This window comes from Artibeus jamaicensis, unplaced genomic scaffold, assembly GCF_021234435.1.
Source record: "Artibeus jamaicensis isolate MK-2021 breed Jamaican fruit bat unplaced genomic scaffold, CSHL_Jam_final contig_311, whole genome shotgun sequence".
Lineage (NCBI taxonomy): Eukaryota > Metazoa > Chordata > Mammalia > Chiroptera > Phyllostomidae > Artibeus > Artibeus jamaicensis.
The window spans coordinates 10,818,350-10,835,193 of NW_026521717.1; the positions used below are offsets into that span (position 1 = coordinate 10,818,350).

A 16,844-nucleotide genomic window follows, 5' to 3' on the forward strand; every position below is an offset into this window, starting at 1 on the left:
ATAAAGAGCAGTGTGAATTTTCTTGCCTGTAAGAAACAATAAAATACTTTGTAAATAGAGGCAACTTCATAAAGTAACAGATATTTTATGTGAAGACATAAAACTGAACCTGAATATAATGAGAAATGTGTGTGAGCCAATGGTAAAAGAAAAGTCGGAAGTTGACACACAATGAGATTCCAGTAGTTTTCTATAACATAGTCTAGTCAGCCAGAGGTTTACTGGCTGAGTGATCACCCAGTAGTGTCACAGCAGCTAAGAAAGACTTTCCATTAGATAATTATTATGAAATATGTCTCACACTGAAAAAACTAGTCATCTGCTGATGTCATGCTGATTCTAACCAATCCTAAACAAAGCCCCAGCCCTCCTGTTTGAGTGGTACCAATGTGTGAGTATACAAGTAAGTAGTGCAGTATAAAACTTCACAGTGCCAATACCATGAAGAGGAACTCAGACAGCTCTAACCACAAGATACAAGAGGCTGCTGGTGAAAGAGAGAGCACCAGAAAGGTAATGCTTTTAACTCTTACTTGTTAGCTATTTACACATTCATAGTCAGAATGGTTAGAAGGAATTTTACAACTGATTGGTACTTCCATACACATTATGATTTGTACCTTGTTTTTATTATTCAGGCGGGTTGATACAGCTTTTTATAGTACAAAATATAAATAGATTATGTGTTTATACAACCCATTCAGTGCATATATATGCAAACACATGCCAAGAGAAAGCTATTTGTTAAGAGTTGCATTTATAAACAGCAAATTTAGGGAACACACACATACAGAGAGAACCCATATGCTGATAAACCGCACTTATCTAAATACTAATATTAGGACTTGAGTTGTTTGGAGTTATTAAACTTTTACTTATAAAACTTAATTGAACTACAAAATGCTTTGGATATGGTATCAGCGATGCCAAATAACTAGATTATATTAAGCATTAGATTTAAAAGGTATTTTATTAAACAAATATAATACAAATGCCCCCTTCCTTTTTCTGTTACCATCCCCCACTAAAAACATTAGGCTTTTTAGGGAATGTTGTCAAAGTCTTAACAATAATATCAGAGTAACTGATGTTCCTGGAGGTGAAACCCCACAGGTTATAAATGGCTTGTAACACAGAAAGTCTTGGGAGTAGTTGATTTGGGAAAGGGGGACAATATATCCAATTCAGAAAAGCATTGTTACTCGTGCAAACTGTAATTTTAACTTAGTGTCACAACTTTCTCTCCCTCCTCCCTTCCCTTCAGATTTTATGCCTGTAGTAATGACATTTATTAACTTTCTCTTCCCTTCCCAAATTGTCTTGCTTGACTGTAATGCTCTGAATACACTAAGTGTCAGATATAAGCTGACTGTATCTACAGAAACTGAGAGGGCTTATGTGTGGGAAAGAAACCCAGAGGGAAGGAAAGCTTTAACAGATGGACCTCTTAAAGATACTTCTGCAAGATAAAAGCATTAAGACAGAAAATGAAAAAGGGGGTGGAGGTAAAGGGAGGAGAATAAAGAACAAAAACCTCAGAAAGGCATTGTTTAAAAATTCACATTTTTCTTTTACTGTGAACACTGAAATCCATGATGATTTCATCTGTGGTGTTCCTTCTAGAGAAAAATAAGCCATCAAGGGGCTAGTACATGAACACAATGGTCTAGGATGGGCCAGGGGTAGGCTGAAAAAAATACCACATGACAAAGAAAATAATTTGCTAATGTAGTTTAGAGATTCTTTTCCCATAGGACCAGTAATTCAAGTTGTAGGAGCGTACTATTTATGTAAAATAATGTGAGAAAGGCCAAGTGGATTTTGCATTTTATCTGTGAAGTCAGGATAAGTGATGGTAGGCTGTAATTCGTGAGCCTGAGTGTGTGTGTGTGTGTGTGTGTGTGTGTGTGTTCAGGGTAGAAGGGGGTGGATTCTAAGGAGAGGGGAAAGCACTTCATATGACAGGAGCATGTAAAAGGCTGCCTGCCTGCCTGCCTGCTTCCCTGCAGATTTTTCAGTGCCCAGTGGCATTTTGCAGTTGTAAAAAGTGGAGTGTATTGTATGACCTCAGACAAAAGTACTGTTGCCTTCCCCTCAGATCACCTGCCAGTGTTGAAGATCCTGAACATTTAAATATGAATGAATGGGGAAACAGCAGATCTCCAGGATTCACTTTGGCCAGAGAAATTGACTGGCCCCTGGGCCCTAAGGTCCCCCTGCCCATCTTCCAGATCTTCCCAACCTGACCCCTCACCTCCGGTACCCTGAGCCCCACTTTCAGGCTCGGGGGCTTAGAATTATTTAGGTCTGTGGCAAGGAGGGTGGAGGGGCAGTGGGGACTGGCTGTTCAATTAAGTCATCCCTGCAGATTGAGACAGTGCGTTTACTTGGGCTATTCTTTCCCCTCCAAAAGAGGAAGACGGTGAAGCAAGGGGACAGGGCAAACAACAACAACACAAAAAAAGAAGAAGTAGAACAAAATTGGGAGAATTTCTTTCAGAAAGGAAAGTAGAACTCCCGATAATGGTGCTATTTGAAGAGAGGTGTGTGTGAGGGAGCAGTGAGCAGAAGGAAAGCAGCCTGTCAGAAAACGGGCTGTCCCTCCCCTTCCTAATCACAGCCTTTACTCACAAACTCCCTCCCTCTCCCATTCACTCACTCACTTAGGGCCAATCGTTCTCTCTCTCTCTCTCTCTCTCTCTCTCTCTCCCTCTCTCTCCCTCTCTCCCCCTCTCTCCCCCTTCTCTCCCTCTCCCTCTTTCTTCTTCTCTTTCTTCCTCCCTTCCTCCCTCCCTCTCCCTCCCCCCTCTCCCTTTCTCTTCTGTCCCCCTCTCTTCGCTCTCCCTGTCTCTCCCTCCCATTCTCTCTCAGTCTCTGTCTCCCTCCCTGTCTCTCCCTCCCTCTCTGTCTCCCTCCCTCCCTCTCTCCTTCCCTCCCTCCCTCCTTCTCTACTCGGAGACAGTCAGAACTCTCCTCCCTGACAGCCACAAACCTACAGCACTGACTGCATTCAGAGAGGGAACCTGCAAAGAAAACTTCACAGAAAACTTTTTGTTCTCATTCCAGAGAATTTGCTGAAGAGGAAAAGGAAAAATCCAAACCAAATCAAACCAAACAAAAAACCTGTGCGTGAGGGGGGAGGAAAAGCAGGGCCTTTAAAAAGGCAACCACAACAACTTTTGCTGCCAGGATGCCCTTGCTTTGGCTGCGAGGATTTTTGTTGGTGAGTTGCTGGATTATAGTGAGCAGTTCCCTGACCCTGGGATCCCAGGGGCACAGTGTGGACCCCGCCTGCCCGTCCTGTGCACTGACCACCCTTCCCAAGGATGTACCCAACGCTCAGCCGGAGATGGTGGAGGCCGTCAAGAAGCACATTTTAAACATGTTGCACTTGAAGAAGAGACCCGAGGTCACCCAGCCTGTGCCCAGGGCGGCACTTCTAAACGCAATCAGAAAGCTCCATGTGGGCAAAGTGGGGGAGAATGGGTACGTGGAGATAGAGGATGACATCGGAAGGAGGGCAGAAATGAATGAACTGATGGAGCAAACCTCAGAGATCATCACATTCGCAGAATCAGGTGGGTACTGGCACTGGAGGTGGGGGAAATGTATTTCTCTGACAGTCCTAGGAGTAACTTCTTTTCCCTCCAGCTGTAAACTGCCTGCGAGGGTCATTAGTTATTAGGTGATGGTAGCTGGCAGGCGGAGGGGAGTGGGGGTCGGCGAGGGGGCGGAGAGGACTTCACAGAAATGGAATTCTTGAGCCCTGGCTGGAGATGGCTAGCTTACACTTGCTAAACTCATTTGGTGACCCGAAGGAAGCTCTAGGGCCAGTCTGGAGCTGGAAGCTGGTCTGTGAGAGACTCTCTTGCCCTCCCTGTAAAACCAGGTCTGAGCAGCCTGATGAAAGCTGGAACATGTTCCGGTGCAGGGGGAACCTAGGAGGCTTCTGGACGCTATCAAAAGTTTTTATTGGAGGCAGGGGTGGGGTGAAGAGTGCAGAATTGGGGTAGAATGGCACAGATAAAGTCACTGTCTTAAAACAAACCTTCCCCTTAAAAGCACAATTAGGGTCCACCTCAGAGAAGCAGGGCAAATTTATTAGTGACAGTCATTTTTATCTTTAGATACTCTGTCTATAGGAGCACAGGCATCTCATGCTAAGCAGTAATGAACAATATGGGGGGACAGTTGACATTGACCCAGCAGTTACTTTTGAAGCACTGACTTTTGCTCTCTGTGCTGAGAGGAGAAAAAAAAAGAGTTTTGTTCTCTGTAAAGTTACTAAGAACTCACTGCCAAGGAATGCAACCTTGACAAAGTGCTCTCAAATACTACACTGAACTCTCACTCAATCCTCAAGGGGAAGAACTTTAATAAATAGACTCTAATCATTGGCTTGGGACCACACTAACCTGTTGCTGAATAGATAATACCTATCAAAAGTAAAGGCCAGAGGCTGAGATCTGTAGCCAGGTTACTTTTAGTTTTGTGACACAGTTCCTTTTGCATGCCTACAAGCCCATGCACACCCAGGCACACAGATATGTTAATACCATGTCACTTTCATGGTAATGCCAGGCTAAGGAATCCTATCCCTCAACTAATCTATTTGAAAGGAATGCCATTGTTTTGTTTGGTACAGCATATGGCCAGTAAAGTATGTGTAGGGGCTTCCAGCATTTCTGTTTTAAAGTTTGCCACAGCAGGATAAACAATAAAGGCAACACTCAGAATTTCCAATCCTGAAAACCTGTTGACTCAGATGTTCTGTTTTCAAGAAAACCTTCCAAGACCTGGGCATCCTTTTTGAAGGAGCAGATAGCCTGCTGGTTTCCTGGTTCCCTGCCCCCGCCCATCTTAGAGAAGCCCTGGTGTCCTGCAAGCTTCCTGGCAGGGAAGTTCAGCTTCTCACCAGAGCTTCTTTCTTTTACAGAAGATCTTACTTTATTTCCCCGAAACTCTTTCTTAATAGAGCCCCAAAGGACATGAGGATCAGGACTATTTTTGAAGCTTTTTGAGGAAAGTTATGTTATAGTTTTCAAGTTACTACCAAGTTTTTCTCAAGCTTTCCTAGTGGCAATGTAGGAAAGAAAGTGTTCAATGACTTTGGGTCCTGAGCAGGGAATTGATTCCTCAGTTCAGAGGTCAGCTCCCTGTCCTGACACAAAAGGACCCTGTATATTTTTATATACCAGTTGCCGCACATGATGTCCTTAATTGCAGCTCCTCCTCAGTTGGCTTTACCACATCATATGGCTAAGTGCACCCATGCCTTTGACCACTTTAATATTCTAATGCTAGCAATTTGTCCTGCTTTCTGACTTATCTGACTTGTATAATGAACCACTCCATTGGCATTGGGAGATTTTGCAGTAAAAGAATTTGACCTTTTACATTTTTATGGTATTTATGGACTTCATCTCAGTGCCAGCCTTTTTCTAAGTTATATTAAATTTTTTAATTTTTAAAAACTTTTCCTTTAAGTGTCTAGTTTGAAAGAAATTTAGCTACTTTTAGAAAAGTGATTCATTTGACTCATAGGTTGACTAAAGTTTGAGGTTTGTAATGGAAAGAAAGCTACTCCGGGTTGAATTTATAACTCAGCTTTGGGTGAGTTGCTTGCTGGTTGTTAAGACCAGGTTTATTGCACTTGCTTATATTTCTCATCTGAGAAGTTTTGTCAACTTAGGATTGATTTAGTATGATTTCATGGATTTAATGATTGCTGTATGAACAATGTGTTCTCCAAGTAGAGTACAATTTTAGTATGTTGCCATTACTTTCCTGGGGAAAAAGATGTATCATCTGAGTACTTGTAGTGAACATATGCAAAAGTTCTTATTGCTTTCAGAGTAATTCAACTTCAATAAAATTCATACCATGTCAAATATCACAATTTTTGGAGACTAGCAAATGACATTCACTTTTCTTTTCCTCATAAACCATTTTGTACAGCATAGACTCCAGTCAGTAAGTGTCACCTGCATGCAAGCCACACATGCACACCCATCCGTGCAACTTTCAATTTCAAGATGCCTCATAGTTAATTTTGCTTCTAGTCTCCTTGATGATTGAGTAAAGGCAAGACATGGCCACAGCAGTTGAAGGAATGCAAAAATTCAAGTGCTTAGAACTCTTTGAACTGAGTCTCAAGTGAAAAGTGCCCCATCTTTGTAAAACTGATATAAGTTGTTACTGAGTAAGTGGCTAGAAATTGCTCTCAAGCTCTCTGAAATTTATCCCAACAGATAAAAATGATTTCATTTTTATTTCTGTCACTCAAGATTGCTCACCAAGTTTATTACATTCTTTGCACAACTGGCACAGAATCCTTTGTGTTTTCCACCTTAACTGAAAGGAAGAAGGGATGGGCAGAGTCAAGCCAACTCTATGATTGTCATTAAAGCTAAAGTCAGTGGATGCCTTGATGGCTATATCTTATTTTATCATATTTTGATTTGTGGCAATAGCTGGTCAGTTGATGTACAATGACAATATATCGCTGAGACTCCATATGCTGCCAAATTTATATGCTGATTCCAGTAATTAAGTTGGCAATTGATAGCACTTGTTGAAGAAAGACAAATAAAACATTAAGTATGGAAAATGCTCACATAGCCTAGGTGTTCTTGAAATCAACATTATTCTCTTTTTTTTTTTTATGGAATATAGTTACAGAAGATGAGTTAGAAATGTACACTTCCCAAACAGGGGTCTAGGAAGGCTTGCTTAGATGACTATTTCTCCCACCTCAAGAAAGCCATCTTCAGGTGGAATTAACTCCCACCAATCTAGTCCAGTGTTTTACACTTTTCAGCAAATATTCCTCACTGAAGGGTGTTTTACATACTTTCTTCTGTGAATAATGGGAAATGATCAGCCACACGAGGGCGCATTCCAAAGACTTATTTTAATCTTCTAGAGAAACAATTTCACCTACTAGAAGCCCCAGTCTGTAGCACCCTAATCTTAGTGATTAACAGTTGCTGCCTCTACTGCTCACCCTGGAAAATTTATGATTTTATGGAATTGGAGGAACACGATTACCTGTAATACATTAAATGAAACAGAAGGAAAGGAAATGGGAATTTAAGTGATACATGTGAACTTTCCAAAGCTTTATGGAAAACAGAGGAATGATAAATTTCAGAAGCAAACAAAACAGGGCGTGGAGAAATGTGACTGTGAATCATCCATCGGCAATACTGATTTGCTTACACATAGCCCCTTAATACGGCTGACTGGGCTTTTACAAAAACGTCTTTGCTTTCCCCTGATTTTGTTGCCTAGCTTGCTTGTCTTATCAACGCTTTTCACAAGCAACAAATGACAAATGAATGCGAACGAGGAGGAAAAGGCTATTTATTTAACACCTTGTGGGAACATGGTGTACAGCTTCGGAGGATGTGTTTATTTCCAAACTGAGAGTGGAGAGAGAAGATGTGAAAGAGATGGATAGTGGTTTGGGCCTGTGAAGTAGGTGTATTAGAGTGGGGGGTGGGAGGTGTCAGAATAGAAGCTCAGTTTTAACATTTGGAGAACTGGGAGTAACACCTTCCCCGGCACTTTTCATGAAAATACATATTTGTCTTGGCCATTTTTGCTAAAATATACTTGAGCATGCTCCCTGAGCTGTATTTCAGAATTCTTTGTACTCAACTGGTTTCTAGATCTCAAACCAAAAGTGTAAAAGTTCTTAGGAACTTTGGAAAAGTATGTAAAAGCCTGTGTGTTGAAACTGAATAATTTTTTTCTCCTTTTAGGAGCCTAAAAGCCCTTTCTCTCTAAATATTTAGCCGCTTTTTTCATCATTGTTAAAATTGAACTGCAGGAATGTGGCTGATCATTTACAATTCAATAGCAGATCCTAAGCAAAGATATTACAACTAAAAAAAAATCAATCAAAAGATAAATTATCTTGATTATCAATCAAGATAATTTATAACAAAACCTGCAGTTCTACTACAGGCCAGACCCTCTAGTGTAGGTGAAAGAAGGCATAACCTTTACATTTTCACTTGCTGCCCTATGTAGAAAGCCGTGGAAGCAGTCTAAATGCACAGTTAGTGCTTCAGTAAACACACATGCTACAACTAACTGGTAGCTCTGTATGCTCCCAACAGTGGCTATACCATATCTAGGCACAGAAACTGTGGTGAATAATGGAAATTACAGTAATAGCTGTATTTTACACTGAGGCTTTCCCTTCCATGGTGAGTTTAAATTCTGTATAAATAACATGGCTTTCCACATTAACATTAGAGATATTACCCATATGTAGAAGGGCATCATGCTTTATGCAGGACCCTGGTGAGGAAAACAAAACAAAAATGAAACACTGTGTGTATTTCTTATTTCATTGGAAATATTCATATGCTCATCTGCCCACAAACCTTAATTGGTGGACTTGGGTGATCAGCTGCATCCTGGTGTGGGGGAAGGCAACGATGAGGGGCTTGGCAGCTTAACCTCTAGCATTGAGTTATTACAAACATTTGAAAAATTCTGAAAGCGAAGAGCAATCCGTTTTCAGGTGTTTTTACTTTAAGCCTACACAGTCTTTCCTCTTTCTAATCCCCCTCACTGGCAACATCTTAGAGGTGTTCCCTGTAAGATGAAAAATTTATCCCTCCTACCCATTTTTATGCACTTTTTTCTCTCCCTTTGAAATATGTCCACTAAGGTTTAAGTGATGCAATATTATCACCCACATGGGTTTGCGTGGGACTTTCTTAGTGAATTACTCAGGCAGAGCAGGCTGTGATACAAGCCTTCCTCACAAGCCTCAGGAAAGAAAAAATAGTACAGAGGATGAAAAGAATATTATCAGAGTAGGTAATGAAAGGTTAGCAAAGCCACCAGCTATATCTCGTTAAATAGGTAATAGTGTAGAACCCAATATGCACCTGCACAGACTATAATGCTATATCTGCTCACAAAGCATCATGGGAAGGCTTCCATTTCAGGATTTTACAGCAGGAGATATATTTAAGTCAAACTTGAAACTGATTAGTAATTGATCCTAAATGTCTCAGCCTTAGGCAACCTCTTTCCTTTTTCAAAATGTTAAGCATAGATATTTGAAGAATGAACCATTCTGAAAGCATCACTGCACTATAGCAATCTCTCTTAGGTAATATACAAATAAAGGGAATATAGTGAAGAGGCTAGTTATATTTTTCATACCTAAAAATTTGAGGGTTGTAATATCTTTCTGAAACCTACAGCCTTGATAAATGTTAATTCCATCTCAGCTTCTACCATAATTTTCCCCACTTTCTTCCGCAATGAAAGCTAAATGTAAAAGAAAAAAATATGCACTGTTTAATAAGTCAGAATACAATAGAACTATTAAAATGTACCTGCATATAAGGTAGACATTAAGAAGACTTGATTCTCTCTCTTCCCCCTGTTCTCCTGAGCATTATGGCAACAGCATTTTCATGAAATGGGATCTCAGTTTTATTTAACTCCCGATAAAATATCATGCAATATACAAATAGCAGTTCCAAAAATGGACAGCAGGAGAAGGAGGCGGCAGGCATGTCAATTCATAAGGGGAAAATCCAAATGTCAGAAATATGGGGGAGAGATACAGCATGCAGGCAATGGATGAGAAGGCAGGGAACAGTATTTTGCCTCAGATAATGAAACTGATGCATAAGTCCGTGCCCAATTGCTCCACAATACCAAGTGATTGATGCCATATAGTTAATTACCTGCCAGGACCAGGATAAAAGTCATTTTATGATGACTCTCTGATCCTAATATAACAGCACCTGACAGACTGAGTCCCCTCTAATGAGTACTCTCTTTGTACAGTCCTCTGTCAGGAACACTAAATCATTTGCTTCTAAGTACAGCTGCCTGTGAAGAAGGGGTGGGGCTATCTCATACATTAGAAACCTGCTCAAGTGAAATGGGGGGCTATCCTATAGGCTGTTACTGGAAGTAAAGCAGCCTGGTTGGCCCTACTAATCAACTTGTATGTGCTGTCACTGGTTCATCTACAATTAGCTCTCCCTTGCCTCCTCTCCCTCCAGCATCTACAGACATCTTTGGATTTTATTCATGGAAAATCTATTGTGTGGAGGTCCACGTTGCCATCTGTCCCCTCTCTTTATCTGAGGAACATCTACCTTCAGCCTCAGCCATTCCTGTCAAGCGTGGGTCAGAGCAGACCAGACCCTGTGGGAATGAGTTACCTGAAACCAAGCTCACCCATCCTAGGGACAAAACAGATTCTCCAGTTTCACACTTGTTCCTAGAAAAACAAAACATAATCTTGTACATTCTGGCTTCTCTAATTTAGCAACTACTTTCTATCTGTTTTTAGAGTGGTACCCTACAGTTTAGCATTTCAGAAGCTGGTCTGATTTCTAATCAGAGGCAGAAGGGAGAGCTTGCTGACATTCTCCACAGCAGGGCGCTTGTGTTCTCAGTGGGGTAGCCTGCACAGGGGCTGCACCAGGCTGGTCTTCAGAGGCTAGGGAGGCTTCTGCAGCCTCTGCAGCCTCTGGTCTTGGGAGGTCCCTACCTATCATGTTAAAATCAGCTACTTATTGTCTTCTTAATTTTAAATAATGAAGTTCTCTTTCCTGGAATCTTCTCTTCACTTTTAAAAACAACAATAATAACAACAACAAACCCAACCAATTTTTATCAAAAGAAAATACCGAATTCATTTTTTAAAGTGACCATGCTTCCTAAAAAAAAAAGAGATTCTCCCTCTAACTGCTCCTCGATCTTGTGATCTACTCATAAACCCAGCTTTATTATTCATTTTAACTTCTGCCAGAGATGTGAGGTCAAAGGAAAACCCCTCACTACCACCATCGAGGCCAGCACCTTAGCAAGTTTATACAAAGATGCCAGAGAACCTTTCATATACAGATAGCTGCAGTTGTCTTTGGCCCTGACCTTAGTGAATTTACCACTGTCATAATCACCATGTGCAGAGTGTGTTAAATTAAGAACAGAATCTGCAGTGCACAATGCACAGAAAAGCCTGCCTTCTACTGCAGAGAACTTGAAACTGTGCCTAGAATTTATAGTACCGTAAACATCTTAGGGTGGGGAATGATAAGTATGGCTAGATTTCTGTTAGCTATGGAAATCCAAGCAGGGAGACCCTCTTAGGGACTTGTAAGTTCTAAGATTAACTTCTTTAAGACTGTTCTCAGATTTGTACATGGGATGCATGTATCTGAGACCATTACAGGCAGGAACATGCAGAGGGTGGTCATGAAAAGAGAGCATGTTTCATATATTACCAAGTGGTAAATGTCAGTAAGGAAAATATTTTATCAATCAAAGAGTTCTCACTGAACACCTGCACCTTACAGTACTTGTCCACAAATAAACATGCAGGTGCTAATGGAAAGAAGAAAATAGATGACTTTCTAATTTTAGAATTAGGCAAGAGCTGAGTGGTTGCAGAATCCAATCACTCCACTGATGCATGGATTTTGCCTCTATTAGCAGCAGCTATATTAAACTATATTAAAGGAAGGAGACAAAAATGGGGGATTCAGAGGTAGGAGGTAGATCTCTTAATTTAATATAACTAAATGCTAAGCATGCCACCATTTATTAAAAGAAATCAAGTAATTGCCTACTTTCTGCTAAATACTGGGCTATGACACTTCACAAGATAGATAGGACCTCAGACCTGGGCATCCTAACTAGACTGGCAGGAGAGTAGGGGCAGAGGTGTCAGGGAAGACCTCTAGAATAAGTGGTGTTGTCCCATCTGCAATCTGAAACTTGTTAAGAGCAGCCACTGTAGTGTGTGTGTTGGGAGCAGGAGTATTCTGGCAGAAAAAAAACATCAGGTTTCACTGCATGGAGGTGAGAGAGTGGATGGAGTGTTCACAGCTTTGAATAAACATTGTGTGACTGGATCACAGAGGACAGGACACAGGGAGAGAATTGAGGATGAAGGCAGAAGCAGGTCAGGCAGAGCCCAGCGTCCTGGGCAGTTTCTGCTTTAAACTGAGGGCAATAGAAACTCAGAAAGGGACTGTAAAGAATGAGTGACACAATCAGATCCACTCTGAAGGATTCCTTTTTCCATTTCATGGAGAAATGATTGCAGAAGGGCTTGGTTTCCTGCTGGAGAGTCCAGTTAAAGAGAAAGCTGATGCCATGACCCAGAAAAGAAGAGATGGGGGAGTGAAAGCAGGTTTTGTGACTAGGAAGGGTGAGGCTACATGACACACAGATTTAGGGGCCCGCAGGGGTGGGGATGGGGTTTGTTTGCATATTTGTGTGGGAATAATATAGCCACTGCTTGATAGAGCTCACAGTCTTACAGTGTGTTTTATTTATGTTATTCCATTTGATCCTTCTAAACCTATTGGATAATGGGTCAAATGTTATATCATTCCCACTTTATAGAAGATGAAACTGAGATTGAGCAGTTAGTCAATGGATGCAGACCCCATAAGCCCTTAGACAAACTCAGATGTAGGCCATCTTCTTTCTACAGCAAAAGTTGACCAACTTTTCCTATAAAAGACCAGAAAATAAATGTTTCAGCTTTATAGTTCAGATAGTCTCTATTGTAGTTACTGAACTCCATATTAAAGTGGAAAAGTAGGTATAGACAAACCTATAAAGAAATAAGCATAGCTGTGGTCCAATAAACCTTATTTACAGGCACTGGTTTAAATTTCATGTAATTTTCATGTGTCACAAAAATACTATTTTTCTTCATTTACAAATGTTTAAACCATTCTTATGGCCTGTGGACCATAATTTGTTGATATGTGTTAGAGATGGCCTATAACAGAGACCCCCACAGTGGCCTGAAATTAGTGAGTAGCCACAAACACAGGAACTAACAAGTATCCCTGTTCTCTCCTGTACTGTATTTCATTCTCAGGCACAGCCAGGAAGACACTGCACTTTGAGATTTCCAAAGAAGGCAGTGACCTTTCAGTGGTGGAGCGTGCAGAAGTCTGGCTCTTCCTAAAAGTCCCCAAGGCCAACAAGAACAGGACCAAAGTCACCATCCATCTCTTTCAGCAGCAGAATCATCCACAGGGCAGCTTGGACATGGGGGATGAGGCCGAGGCAGTGGGCTTAATGGAGGAGAGGAGTGAACTGTTGATATCAGAAAAGGCAGTGGACGCTCGAAAGAGCACCTGGCACATCTTTCCTGTCTCCAGCAGTATCCAGCGGTTGCTGGACCAGGGCAAGAGCTCCCTGGACATTAGGATTGCCTGTGAGCAATGCCATGAGACTGGTGCCAGCCTTGTGCTCCTGGGCAAGAGGAAGAAGAAAGAAGAGGAGGGGGAAGGGAAGAAAAAGGCCGGAAGAGAACTAGGGGTGGGAGGAGATGAGGAGAAGGAGCAATCCCATAGACCTTTCCTCATGATGCAGGCGCGGCAATCTGAAGACCACCCTCATCGGCGGAGGCGGCGGGGCTTGGAGTGTGATGGAAAGGTCAACATCTGCTGTAAGAAACAGTTCTTTGTTAGTTTTAAGGACATTGGCTGGAATGATTGGATCATCGCTCCCTCTGGCTATCATGCCAACTACTGTGAGGGCGAGTGCCCAAGCCATATAGCAGGCACGTCAGGATCATCGCTCTCCTTTCACTCAACGGTCATTAACCACTACCGCATGCGGGGTTACAGCCCCTTCTCCAACCTCAAGTCGTGCTGTGTGCCCACCAAGCTGAGACCCATGTCCATGTTGTACTATGATGATGGGCAAAACATCATCAAGAAGGACATTCAGAACATGATAGTGGAGGAGTGTGGGTGCTCCTAGAGAGGACAGTGGCAAAGTGAAGAAATGTTTAGTGTTTCTGAGTTAAACAACCAGAAAAAAAGATACTAAAAATAATAAATGAAAAACAAAACCTGAAACAGATAAAGGAAGATGTGGAAAAATTCCCTGTCCAGGTCTCAGACATGAAGCAGAGAAGGAGATGGGAATTGGGAAGGAAAGGGAAAACGGAGTATCCTTCATTTCTTCCAGTATCAAAGTAATGATATTAGTTGCTTAAACAGGAGAATTGCCCTCTCCTTTTCAGTTCCCTTCCAGGGTAAGTCTTGAAGTCAACTTGTCTAGTCTAAACTAATGTGGGCTAGCAAAATCCAAATAGCATCTAGAAAGCCATGAGTTTGAAAGGGCCAGTTACAGGCACTTTCCCACCCAGCTACCCAGGTGATAAGGTATGTCTGCCTGACCCTCTCTCTGTGTATATCAGTGTGTGTGCACACATACTACACCCCTCACGCATACTCACATGCCACAAATCCCATACACTCAGATAACCCCTCCCCCCAGGAAATGCACACACACACATGCATGGACACACACAGAGACATTTCTATATACCCACATACATGCACACACTGGCAAATGAACAACAGTGTTCAGGTGGTCACACTTCCTTTTTCTGAACTGCTCTCACAACAAAACAAAAGCCAATATAAAAAATCTGAGAAGAATAGAAGAGTAAAAGATCAAGAAAAAATACCAAGTTATATTTCTTTAAGGTGCTTATGATCTTAGAACTATGCAACCTAATAGGTTTGAAACTGTTTACCTGAGGGAGAACAAAAAGAGAGACTTTTTTGTATTGGAAGTAACCTGTTTAATTTTTATTTTCTTCAAGGAGAGATACTTGAAAGGAATATGTTTGTCCATCTGTTGGATCCAAACATTTCTATATTTTGTAAATGTTTTTTTTTTATCGTTTACTATTTGCACTACGATGGTGTTTGACCTGTCCAATCCTTATTTAACAAGTATTTTCTTTGGGTGGGGATGGGAGGGTTAAGAGCTGCACTTAATGTGAGCTACAGCACACAAAATAGCTATTTTTATTATTATAATTATTATTATTTTATACCTTAAAAAATAGACACATACACCAAAGACATTTGTGTGAGCCTTTAAACTGTCTGTGGTTGGTATCATTCACCATCAATGAGTCAGGGGTTGTGATTCAAGGCTGAGGAGGGTGGATTGTATTCAGGCTTAAAAGACCTGAGAAGTTTGGTTTTTGACTCCTTTTATATTTGTGAAAGAGGACATTTCATACTGGACGTACAGTAGTTGTAAATTGTTGGGAATCAAGTTTAATCAGAACCATAAATGCTACATGCTTATATGTGTATATATACAGTGCTTGTGCATATGCATATCTGTATGTATATATACATGTATCACATCATGTACAGACACATTTTAAGCACTTCAGTATGTCATTTTTTAATGTTCTTAAAGAAAATGAATGTGTGTAAAACACAGTATTTTTCAGAAGGATAGGATATAGTTTTTGATTTTACTCTGAACTGGGTGGGCACATTTCAAAAATTTCAATGGGAAAAAGCCTGGAAATTCCAGTGAATATTCATCAAGGCCCTCTTTCAATGTACAAAGTTCAGTTTCCTCCTCTTCCTTGTCCCCTACCCCCATCCTACAAGTTATTCCCTGTAGGGGAAACAGGAAATTCATGCTCATCAGAGTTCTAGGTTGATTTTGCAGCTTGTATTTATAATCTATTGGAATCAATCTTAAATCAGATGCTTTTTCAGAAAAAAATTAATCTTTAGACCAAAATAAAATACTTGAGTGCAGTTTTTTAATGATTAAAGCATGCTTGTGAGAAATATTACCTGCACTACTGGCCTAAATAATGTTGCTGTCACTAGGTAAAAGATAAATAATTTGGGAGAAGGTGCTAAGAGAGGAGAAGTAAGAAAGAGAATAGTTGAGGAGGCAGGGATGGGGGCAGGAGTAAAAATCCCTAGTATTTTAATTTATAGCCCAAATTCTTAATGTATAATTTGGTGTGCATTGATTCAGATGCAAAATGGAGAAAAAACCTACTTTATTTTATAAATATCAAAATACATGCTTACAGCTAAACTTTTACTAGTTTAATCCACGGTATTTTTACTAGTTTAATCTAGCTTGCCTAGAATGGCTATAAGTTAATCATTTATGTGCTTTTTATACAGAATCTTATTTTTACCAACTTCTTCGAAGTTCAAAAAAATTTAAAAATTCTAATAATTGGGGAAAATTACATTTATTAATGTTTTGTAAAGTATTGAAACAGGCAGTCCTGTGTCAACTCAAAGACTTAAGAAATAATTAATAGTAGGAAAATAAAATATTAGTGAGAATCAAGTGTTACAAAAGGTGATTTAGCTCTTCTTGTACTAAATCAGTGCACAGTAATACAAGGCTGTATGTAGGCAAATCACTTTTTTTGTCATTACCGGTGAGATATACTTACTATGGTCTAGCTGTCCATCATTTCTTATGCAAGAAAGACAATAGGCACTGCACAAGAGTGGATTCTAATTAAATATGAGGAGAGCATGCAATATTGGTACTTACTTCCTCACTCTTAACTACTTATCAGGAAATCAGGCAGGTGGGGAAGATAGACATTGTGAGGAAAGTATTAAGAAGAGAAGTAGATGTTGATGTTCATAATTTACAAATATTCATGAAAAACTTTGAGGGCTTTTTGAATGCCTCTTATTTGGAACTGGACCAAAAATAGAGTGGGGAACCAAGTGCTTGTTCACTATGCAATAGCAGAGATGGCCAAGGCCATGGAAAAAGCAAGAGGTTGCAAAGACAACTGACATGTATGCTGTATTAAATACATATGTCATATTTTAAGCCCTTTAAGTGCTCAAAATATGGGAATAAGATGGAGTTTATTAGTGGCCACATTAATTATAAGCAGATGAAAATTAAATTCCATAAGAGAATATTTTAATGGGATGATTTAATTTAATTAGGTTTCATTAAGTTTATGTAATTATGAAATATAATTATAAATTGCTACTATCTGTAATAAT

At 40.4% G+C, this 16,844-nt stretch overlaps 1 protein-coding gene across 1 annotated transcript; it reads left to right on the forward strand.

The window, feature by feature from the left end:
- Positions 1-448: 448 nt before the first annotated feature.
- INHBA (inhibin subunit beta A) lies at positions 449-14,746 on the forward strand. Its single transcript, XM_037156996.2, has 3 exons — positions 449-513; positions 3,067-3,578; positions 12,890-14,746. Exons 2-3 carry the CDS (start codon positions 3,191-3,193, stop codon positions 13,780-13,782), a joined length of 1,281 nt encoding a protein of 426 aa, XP_037012891.2. The 5' UTR covers positions 449-513; positions 3,067-3,190; the 3' UTR covers positions 13,783-14,746.
- Positions 14,747-16,844: the final 2,098 nt, after the last annotated feature.

Bases quoted from the DNA above. Each gene is read 5' to 3' on its own strand.
- INHBA (XM_037156996.2), top strand. From the start codon at position 3,191: ATGCCCTTGCTTTGGCTGCGAGGATTTTTGTTGGTGAGTTGCTGGATT. The intron at 3,579-12,889 runs GTGGGTACTGGC...TTTCATTCTCAG, and splicing joins CATCACATTCGCAGAATCAG to GCACAGCCAGGAAGACACTG.